General features: G+C 56.5%; 1 protein-coding gene across 2 annotated transcripts in view; it reads right to left on the bottom strand.

The window, feature by feature from the left end:
• Positions 1–2,135: 2,135 nt before the first annotated feature.
• The window catches only part of SCRIB (scribble planar cell polarity protein), a 127,819-nt gene continuing 119,919 nt past the window's right edge, over positions 2,136–10,035 (bottom strand). For both annotated transcript variants that reach the window (XM_059468822.1, XM_059468814.1), the window contains 2 exons: positions 8,323–8,374; positions 2,136–4,245 (listed from right to left, as the gene is read on the bottom strand). In XM_059468822.1, coding sequence (XP_059324805.1) covers positions 4,079–4,245; positions 8,323–8,374 — 219 coding nt within the window. In that variant the 3' untranslated portion in view covers positions 2,136–4,078. The remainder of the gene's footprint in view (positions 4,246–8,322; positions 8,375–10,035) is intronic.

Raw genomic sequence — 10,035 nt, 5'->3', positions numbered from 1 at the left:
GCCGGTACCGCCGCTCTGGGTCCTGGTCCTGTTCATCCCATCCCCGCCGGTACCGCCGCTCTGGGTCCTGGTCCGGTTCATCCCATCCCCGCCGGTACCGCCGCTCTGGGTCCTGGTCCGGTTCATCCCATCCCCGCCGGTACCGCCGCTCTGGGTCCTGGTCCGGTTCATCCCATCCCCGCCGGTACCGCCGCTCTGGGTCCTGGTCCGGTTCATCCCATCCCCGCCGGTACCACCGCTCTGGGTCCTGGTCCGGCCCGGCCCCGCCGGTACCGCCGCTCTGGGTCCTGGTCCGGTTCATCCCATTCCTGCCGGTACCGCCGCTGCTCCCGGCTTGTCCCCATCCCGTCCCGGCCCATCCCATCCCCGCCGATGCCTCTCTGTCCCCGGGGAGCTGCGGCTCACGGGCGGTGCGCACTGAGACGGGAGGCACCGGGACAGGAGGGCCCGAACCGGGAGCGGCCCTGCCCAGGGCCCGGCGGTGGGAGCGGTGCCGTGCAGGGCCTGCAGGGCTCTCGGTGCTCCGGGTGTCACTGAGGGTGGCTGAAAGCGCAGAATCAACAAAAACTGCACCTGGCAGGACCAGAGCAGCTACCAGAGGAGCTCCTCTCCTGCAGTCGCTGCTGCTCTCCAGAAGCCGCCGGTGACCCGTGGGCAAGGCTGGAGATCAGCACTCCCCGCCCTCGGGCTGTCCCGGGTGTTCCGAGAGCCAGAGCTGACAAACCCTGGGTGTTCTGAGGGCCAGAGCTGACAAACCCCGGGTGTTCCGAGGGCCAGAGCTGACACACAGGTGAGTTTGTTGTGGTTTGCAGCTTCCAGGACAGCCCCACCTGTCTGCTCAGGGCAGTCCTTGAGCAGAATCCCACAGTTATCCCAGACTGTTCTCTATGGGGAATGCAGGGAAGGACCAGCAGTGCCATCATCCCTCAGCTCACAGGCTAGGACTGACTCCTGGCACCAGAACTGGCATTGGGCAGGGTCAGAGGGCAGGGCAGGCTCACAGCTGGAGCTGTGTCCAGATGTGACATTTCCCTCCCTCCATCTCCCAGGGCCTGGCTGTGGATTGCTGCTGCTGCTGCTCAGGGCTGCAAGAGTTCCTTGCAAACCCTGCAGCCCAGCCAGCTGGGCTCTGCCCTTTGCCTGGGCCACCCTGCAGAGCATTCTCCCCATGTACTGAACTGGGTGATTTATATTCCTATTTACATAAATAATGGAATCATAGCATGGTTGGGCTTGGAGGGGGTCTTACAGACCATCTAGTTGCAACCCTACATGAATCATGCCTACATTAATATCCCTAAATAAACAATTCCCACTGATGATGTTTCTGTGCTTACCTTTGTCTGAAGGGGTAAACCACTTCCCATTACCTAATCAGGGTCCAGTTTTGGGGGACAAGGATACACACTGAGAGAGGAGCCTGGCAGTGAGCCTGGCCCAGGGGAGAGAGCAGATAAATAAACAAATAAATCAAACCCAGCCCAGGAGCTGAGCACAGAGCCTGTGTGGGGCTGGCAGCTGCAGCTCTGAGCCCTCACTGACCAAGGAGTGGCTGTGCCATGGCCAAGGCCCCTTTCCAGCTGTACCTGTCACACAGGTGGAGCACTGAGGCTGAGCTCTGGCACCACCCTGGCTCCAGGAAAAGGAAATCCACAATCCACCCTCTTCTGAGACTGCTCCTCCTTCCCTGGGGTGGCACAGCATGGTGCCCATCCACTGAACCAGGCTCAGGAAAACCTGACTGGGCTACAGGAAATGGGGTTGGCTTTTACCCCATTTTGACTATTTTACCCCAAAATAGTCAAACTATTTTTAAAAACTTTAATAATATAAACAAAATCATGTTGGAGCTTTCTGGTTCTTGTTTTGTTTTTGTTTTGTTTTAACACAGCCAAATAAGGAAAGCCAAGAGACTGAAGACTGGTATCACTGTGTTTCATATTGTTCTTTTTCCCCATCCCTGAATATTGATATTCTCAGCTGGCAGTAACTGGGGTGTGCATCAATTCCTGCTCCCAAAGGCAGGGACACCGGGAGCATCTTTGCTGGATTATGCAGTGAGTAACAACCACCAGCAGAGCCTTACACTGAAACTGCAGGCTTGACACAGGGCAAACCACTGTGACCAAAGGCTCTAAAATGTAAAGTAAACTTTATTATCCTTGAACCACAAAATAGATTTCTTTGGTTGTACAAATTTCACTAGTTACAGTCTTGATGCGCTAATTTTCCCTCGGAGTCTCTTGGGAGAGAACGGGAGAGAATCCAGAGCCTGGCACCAGGTACCGCACAGGGAAAGGAGAGAAAATCACAAGTTAGTCACCAAAACCCAGCCAGGATTGTTTCCAAAACTGCTCTTGTTAAAAAGCAAATGCTAAAATTAGATTTAAAAAGGAAAAGCTCAAATTGCTGATGATGGAGGCAGCTGCAGCTGCAGCGTGAGATTATCAGAGTACCCCTTCACAAGTCTGTAAAATCACAACGTTCAGAGTCAGTTAAAATGATCTGCTGGATTTTGGCATGAAAGGAGAGGCTCAACTAAAAAACTGCACCCAGAAAACTGCATCCAGCTCTTTCCTTCAGCAAATATACAAGCAGCTGTGCCTGTCAGTGCCCAGCCACTGTGAGGCTCAAGGTCCAACCCTGCTCTTGCTGGGGAGTCAGAGAGCACCAATGGACAGGGAAGGGGATTGTGCCGAGCTCGGACCTTCCTCACGGTGAGAGGCAGTGATAAAAGAAAAAGAAAAGGGTTGTCTCCCTTCACTAGTGGCAGCAGAGGCTGATGGCAGAGTTGGGAGCAGCAGCTGTGACCTCCACATCTGCAGAGCTCACATGATTCAGAACCTGTGGAAACCAAGGCTCACACCCCCACTCATTGCTCATTTTCCTTTTTCCCTCTTGTGTGGGCAAACGTGCATTTTCCCTGTCCTCCATGGGAAGGGGCCTGAAGCTGCTGAGCTGGCAAAGTGGAACTGTGTGGTTATTGCAAGGCACAGGCCAGCCCCATCCTGCTCCTGGTGCTCCCTGCCAGCCCACACCACAGCACAGCAGGACCCGTGACATCCCACCCCACCCTAGAGCCAGCACTGTGGCCACCGTGGCCTCCCCATCTCCGTGTGTAGGACCCTCTAACTCCCAACCTGACCCCAGCAACTCCACGTTCTACCCATCCCCAGTTCCTGAACTCTACCCCCTAAGGTACCTGCTGTCACACCTGTGCCCCTGTGCTGCCCCACTGCTGTCACACACCCCTGCACCCCTGCTCTGGCTGCCAGCCCATCCCACTCCTGCCCAGTGACCAGCTCAGCCCCAGTGCCACAGCAGAGGCTCCCCACTCGCGTGCTCTGCAGTGGTGACAAAGGGGATGTGCCCATCCCGGGAGGGAGCACAAAGCCCCAGCAGGAGCAGAGTCCCCCCAGGACAGAGGCAGAGAGCTGCCTCTGCTCTCCTTGAGCACAGAGTGCCAGTGGCAGAGGGAGGCACTTTGCTGGAATTCTGGTGGGTTTTTCTTTTTTTGTTTTTCCTTCTTTTTGCCTCCAAGCTTCCCATTCCCAAACACTCCCAAAGGAAGTGAGGTGACACAGTGCAGAAGCTGGGAGGAGATGCTTTTTGGCAAAAGACTGGAAATTAAATAGGAGTAAAGGCAGGCTGGACCTTTCTCCTGATTCCCACCAGAGCAGAAGCTCCTTTTAACCACTACAAAACCCAAGCTGAGGCAGTAACAGCTGGAGCCCAACACACTCTCACACTCCTACATTCTCCCTGTCCTACTCTTCCCGACACACAATATTTACAGGCTAAAAATCTGCCCACTGTCCTGGCCACCCCTCCTCTCCATCTGCCAGCAGTCAGTCCAGTGTTGTCCCAGTTTGGGATGTGCCCCAGTGCACTGTTGGGTGAGAGCAAGGGCGGCCCACGGCCCCAGACGAGTCAGCTGGCCACAGAGCTCAGGGGAGCTCGTCCCCTGCAGAGTCTGTAGGCAGGGGGGCAGCCTGCTGCTGTCCCTGGAGCTCCGAGGGGCTGTGCCAGGCCAGGCCAGTGCCAGGCTGAGCCAGGCCAGTCCAGTGCCCAGGGCCACCTATGTGGGCACAGCGGTCTCCAGGCTGCGCCGGCTGTGCCGGAGCTTCCTCTTGCTGCTGTACAGGGCCATGTCCTCCAGGGCTGAGGGAGCTGCTGCTGCTGGATCCCCTGCTGCCAGCGCCTCCTCCTCCTCCTCCTCTGGCTGCCCGTCCTGCTCCCGGGGCACTGCAATGACAAGAGGGGTTCGGATGTGTGGACAGAGCCCTGGGCTAAGTCAGAGAAATCCTGAGAGGAAATCCCGGGGAGCTGCAATGACAAGAGGGGTTTGGATGTGAGGACAAAGCCCTGGTTAAGTCAGGTGAGAAGAAATCCTTCCCTGTGAGGGGGTGGTGAGGCACAGGCTGCCAGGGGAGCTGTGGCTCACACCAACCCGGTCTGATAGAAGGAGTCCCTGCTCAGGACAGGGGTGGGACTGGGGGGTTTGAAAAGCCCCTTCCCAGCCAAACCATGCTGTGATTCTGGCAGCACACAGCTGGCACAGTTAATGCAGATGCCAAGGCTATCATAGGATGACAGAATGGTTTGTGTAGGAAAGAACCTTAAAGCTCATCCCATTCCATCCCTGCCACAGGCAGGGACACCTTCCACTGTCCCAGGCTGCCCCAAGCCCTGTCCACACTCACTTTCAGAGAGGTGTTCCAGGGTATTCCCAGGTGCTGGATTTGGGACAGCACTGGTCTCAGTCACTCACAGTAACCCCCTGGTGACCCAGCGCTCATGCAGGAACACTGTGGGTGCTGGGGAGGATAAGCCATGGGTGAGAAGACACCTGCCTGTACCAGCCCTGGTTCACTGAATGTGACTGAAGTGCCAAGCTGCATGGAACACTGAGTGTCCTGAAATGTCCTGAGTGTCCTTCTGCTCTCCAGAGCAGGGATCCACCCTGGCCCAGGCCTGCAGGGCTGAGGGGTCCCTCTGCCACAGAGCAGGAGCAGAGTCTGGGTCACAGACTGGCCCAGCTGGCCAGGAGGGCTTCAAACGCAGGGGCACCACATGCATGGTGGAACAGCTGCTGTGCCTCAGGTGCTGGAATGGGAGGATCCAGACCCTTAGGGAAGGACAGGGACAAGGAGGTGAGGGTCACCCCCTGTGTCAGGCCCAGCTGGATGCAGGGAGCTGCTCTGACCAGAGCTCTCAGATCAGGACTGCTGAAACAGGGGACACTCCTGACCAGGGACAGGGGACATTCTGGGATGAAAGCACAGGCATTGCCACTGGTATGAATCCAGAGATTCCAGTTTTGTGTTGGCATTTTGGTGGGAAAGAGCCTGTGAAATGCAAGTCTGGAGAAGAACAGGATGGATGCGAGTCTGTCACCATCACATTTTCTGAAAAACCCTCTTTGCCCAGGATTCTTCTCCTGGGAAGCTTAGAAGCCTCAGAGCAAAAGGAAAACAATGTTATCTCATTTGCTTCTCCTGTGTTTTGCTGCTTTGGAATGTGTTTGGACATTGTTTATCCAACAGGTGGTTGTTTCATTGGTTTCATGTGAATTGTTTTAACTTAATGACCAATCACAGCCAGCCGTGTTGATGCTCTGGAGAGAGTCACAAGTTTTTAATTAGTATCTTGTTAAAGCTTCTGTCTGTATCCTTTCTCTATTCTTTAGTATAGTTTTAGTATAGTATTCTTTAATACCATATAGATCATAAAATAATAAATTAGCCTTCTAAGAACATGGAGTCAGATTCATTCCTTCCTGCCACAGGGAACCCCAGAAAATGCCACACAAGTCCTTGGAGTAGTGATGTGGCTAAAAAGGCTGGACAGGGATAAATTAAAGCCACAGGAGGGCAGAGAGAACACGTGTGGTTCCTGAGTGTCAGAGCTGCAGAGTTCATTAGCCAGCAGCAATTAGGGCAGGGGCCGGATGGGGAGGCTCCGTTCCTGTGGCAGCTGCTGCCCACAGCAGACAGCCCAGGTGGGCAGGAGCACGGGGAAATGCAGCTCCTCAGGTCCCACAGGAACAGCCCAGGTGGGTAAGGAGCACGGGGAAATGCAGCTCCTCAGGTCCCACAGGAACAGCCCAGGTGGGCAGGGAGCACAGGGAAATGCAGCTCCTCAGGTCCCACAGGAACAGCCCAGGTGGGTAAGGAGCACAGGGAAATGCAGCTTCTCAGGTCCCACAGGAACAGCCCAGGTGGGCAGGGAGCACAGGGAAATGCAGCTCCTCAGGTTCCATAGGAACAGCCCAAGTGGGTAAGGAGCACAGGGAAATGCAGCTCCTCAGGTCCCACAGGCAGGTTTCCAGTAACAGGAGCAGCATAAAAGCATCAGGGGAGGTTCTGCAGCCTCAGGTTACAGGACTGGGAAGCAGAAGTCTCAGGTGATCTGGGTAAGTCATGTCACAGCAAAGGGAACACTGATGGTTCCACCCTGAGAATGCTGTTCTGCGTTCAGTAACTCCATGGCCTCATGGAAAACTTGGAGTAAAGGTTTTTAAACCCCTTCAAGAGATTATGATCATGAAGTCAGAGCAGAGAATGGAAGGAAATGTTTCTGCATGGGCAAGAGGACAGGGATGTGCTGGGAGGAGTGAGATGCCAACACCTTCCTGCAGTTGGATTTCCTCGGAGCTCCTGATGTAATGGTTTGATAGCAAAAGGTTTCAGAATTGCTGTGAGTCAAAAAGCCATGATTCCACAATCCAGGACCATTCTGATTATGCTGGCTGGAATGCTGCTCTGCTTGGCAGAGTGAGAGGGGATGGGGTCTCTGAAAAAGCCAGGAGAGCTGACTGGCATCCTCACCTCCATCCTTTCCAGATCATTGGGGAAAACCTTGTTTGTGTGCCTCACACACACCACAGGTGATTTCAGCATTGCTTCAGGGCTCAGGGCTGGGCCTCTCATGAGCACCACATTTTCCTTCTGGCTTTCATCCCATGTGAGGGCCAGCAGAGCAGGGACAGGCAGCAGTGAGCTCTGGATGCCCTGAGCAGCAGCTGCTGCTCCCCAGCCCTGCCCTGAGCTCTCATCCCTGCACTGCCTGAACAAACACCCTCAGGAGAATCATCCAGAGCTCACATCCCAAAGGGAGGCACTGCATCCCAAAGGATGGCTCTGAGGGATGAAGAACAGATCATGTTCTCAGGAAAGTACATTTGTGTAGAGTCCTGGAGCAGAACCTCCTTCAGGAAACAGCTCAGCTGTGGCTCAGCTGTCTGGGATGCAGCCTGCACTCAGAGGAATTGGTCAAGATAAAAGGAATTGTTTGTTTTTGGTTTTTTTTAATAAAGGGGTGAAACATGCAAAAAGGGTAGAAGCAAACCAGCACCAACTGTTAGAGGCTACACAGCAGGCAGGCTCTGCCCAGGCCCTGGGAGCAGCTGGGAGAGGCTCAGGTGTATGTTAGGTGGGACAGACAGACACAGCCCAGCTGGACATCCCAGAGCTCCAGCTGGACATCCCACAGCCCAGCTGGACATCCCACAGCCCAGCTGGACAGACCCACAGCTCCAGCTGGACATCCCGGAGCCCAGCTAGACATCCCAGAGCTCCAGCTGGACATCCCAGAGCCCAGCTGGACATCCCAGAGCTCCAGCTGGACATCCCACAGCCCAGCTGGACATCCCACAGCCCAGCTGGACAGACCCACAGCTCCAGCTGGACATCCCAGAGCCCAGCTGGACATCCCAGAGCTCCAGCTGGACATCCCACAGCCCAGCTGGACATCCCACAGCCCAGCTGGACAGACCCACAGCTCCAGCTGGACATCCCAGAGCCCAGCTGGACATCCCAGAGCTCCAGCTGGACATCCCAGAGCCCAGCTGGACATCCCACAGCCCAGCTGGACATCCCACAGCCCAGCTGGACATCCCAGAGCTCCAGGTGCACACCTGTAACTCCTGCTGACCGAGGTGGTCACTGCCCATGGGCGCACCTCGGATGAATTCACCTGCACCATTCCCTGTTGCAGCCCCTGCATGAGGCACACTGAACAGGTGACAGAGCCCAAAACCTCCCTGCCACATCCTGCTGCCACTCCACTCCAGGACAAAGCTGGAGAAAACCAGGCATGCTTGCAACACAGCACACAGATTAGTCATCACTGAAAACAATGCAAATGTGCAAATCTCCTACCCAAAATGAACGTGGTGAGCGTGGAGCTGTCATTCTAGAACAGACAGAACATGGCATTGCTTCAGGCAGCACAGGGTGAGGGGCTCAGGGGGTCCCACAAGGGACAGGAGCCCTCCAGACCCAGAGCAGGGACAGCCAGGACAGCCTGGCCTGGGCTTACCTGAGTTACTGCGCTCATCCACGTGCCTGAGGTCATCAGCTGCATCAGGGGACTGCAAGAGAAATGGGACCAGTCACACCTGGAACAGCTGGAACACTCTGAGGGGACACTGACACAGCGGGGACAGTGACACAGAGGGGACGCTGCCCATTTGGGACACTGCCACAGAGACTCCAGCTGGAATCCCTCGTGCCTGGCTCAGGCCCCCTCTGCCAAGCCCCAGACTTGGTGCGTGCAGGAAGGAGAGGAAGAAACACAAAAGGCACAAAGAGTAGAGAGGGAAGAGAAAGGCAGTGAGCTGCAAGAGGGCAGACTTGTGCTGGAGATGAGACAGAAATCCTTGCTCACGGGTGGGCAGCCCTGGCACACGGTGCCCCTGGATCCCTGGCACTAACCGAGGATCCCAGGCTGGATGGGACACTGGGCAGGAATTGTTCCCTGTGAGGGTGGGCAGCCCTGGCACAGGTGCCCAGGGAGCTGTGAATGCCCCTGGATCCCTGGCACTACCCGAGGATCCCAGGCTGGATGGGGCTGGAGCTCCTGGGACAGGGCAAGGTGTCCCTGCCACGGCAGGGCTGGGCTGGGATGTGATTTAAGGTCCCTTCCCACCCAACCATCCCAGGATTCTGTGAACCATGGCACCCACAGACACTGCCTGAGGATGTGGAGGCACCTCCCCAGCTGCAGCAGAGCCAGGGCTGTCCCTGGGGAATTGGGGTGGTCTGGAGCCACCACAGGGCTCAAGTGGCGAGTCCCAACCCGACTGGGACAGAACTGGAGAGGGCACGTCCCAAAGGGTGGCACTGCAGAGGGAATGTCCCAAAGGAGGGCACTGCAGAGGGCACATCCCAAAGGAGGGCACTGCAGAGGGTATGTCCCAAAGGAGGGCACTGCAGAGGGAATGTCCCAAAGGAGGGCACTGCAGAGGGCACATCCCAAAGGGTGGCACTGCAGAGGGAATGTCCCAAAGGAGGCACTGCAGAGGGCACGTCCCAAAGGGTGGCACTGCAGAGGGCACATCCCAAAGGGTGGCACTGCAGAGGGCACATCCCAAAGGAGGGCACTGCAGAGGGCACATCCCAAAGGGTGGCACTGCAGAGGGCACGGCCCAAAGGAGGGCTCTGCAGAGGGCACATCCCAAAGGAGGGCACTGGAGAGGGCACATCCCAAAGGAGGCACTGCAGAGGGCACATCCCAAAGGGTGGCACTGCAGAGGGCACATCCCAAAGGAGGGCACTGCAGAGGGTATGTCCCAAAGGAGGGCACTGCAGAGGGCACATCCCAAAGGGTGGCACTGCAGAGGGCACGTCCCAAAGGAGGGCACTGCAGAGGGCACATCCCAAAGGGTGGCACTGCAGAGGGCACGTCCCAAAGGAGGGCACTGCAGAGGGCATGTCCCAAAGGAGGGCACTGCAGAGGGCACCTCCCAAAGGAGGGCACTGCAGAGGGCACGTCCCAAAGGGTGGCACTGCAGAGGGCACATCCCAAAGGGTGGCACTGCAGAGGGCACGGCCCAAAGGAGGGCTCTGCAGAGGGCACATCCCAAAGGAGGGCACTGCAGAGGGCACGTCCCAAAGGATGGCACTGCAGAGGGCACATCCCAAAGGGAGGCACTGCAGAGGGCACATCCCAAAGGGTGGCACTGCAGAGGGAATGTCCCAAAGGAGGGCACTGGAGAGGGCACATCCCAAAGGAGGGCACTGCAGAGGGAAT

Source organism: Ammospiza nelsoni, chromosome 1, assembly GCF_027579445.1.
Source record: "Ammospiza nelsoni isolate bAmmNel1 chromosome 1, bAmmNel1.pri, whole genome shotgun sequence".
NCBI lineage: Eukaryota > Metazoa > Chordata > Aves > Passeriformes > Passerellidae > Ammospiza > Ammospiza nelsoni.
The sequence above is the reverse complement of the archived record's forward strand: the minus strand, read 5'-3'. Positions and strand labels throughout refer to the sequence as shown.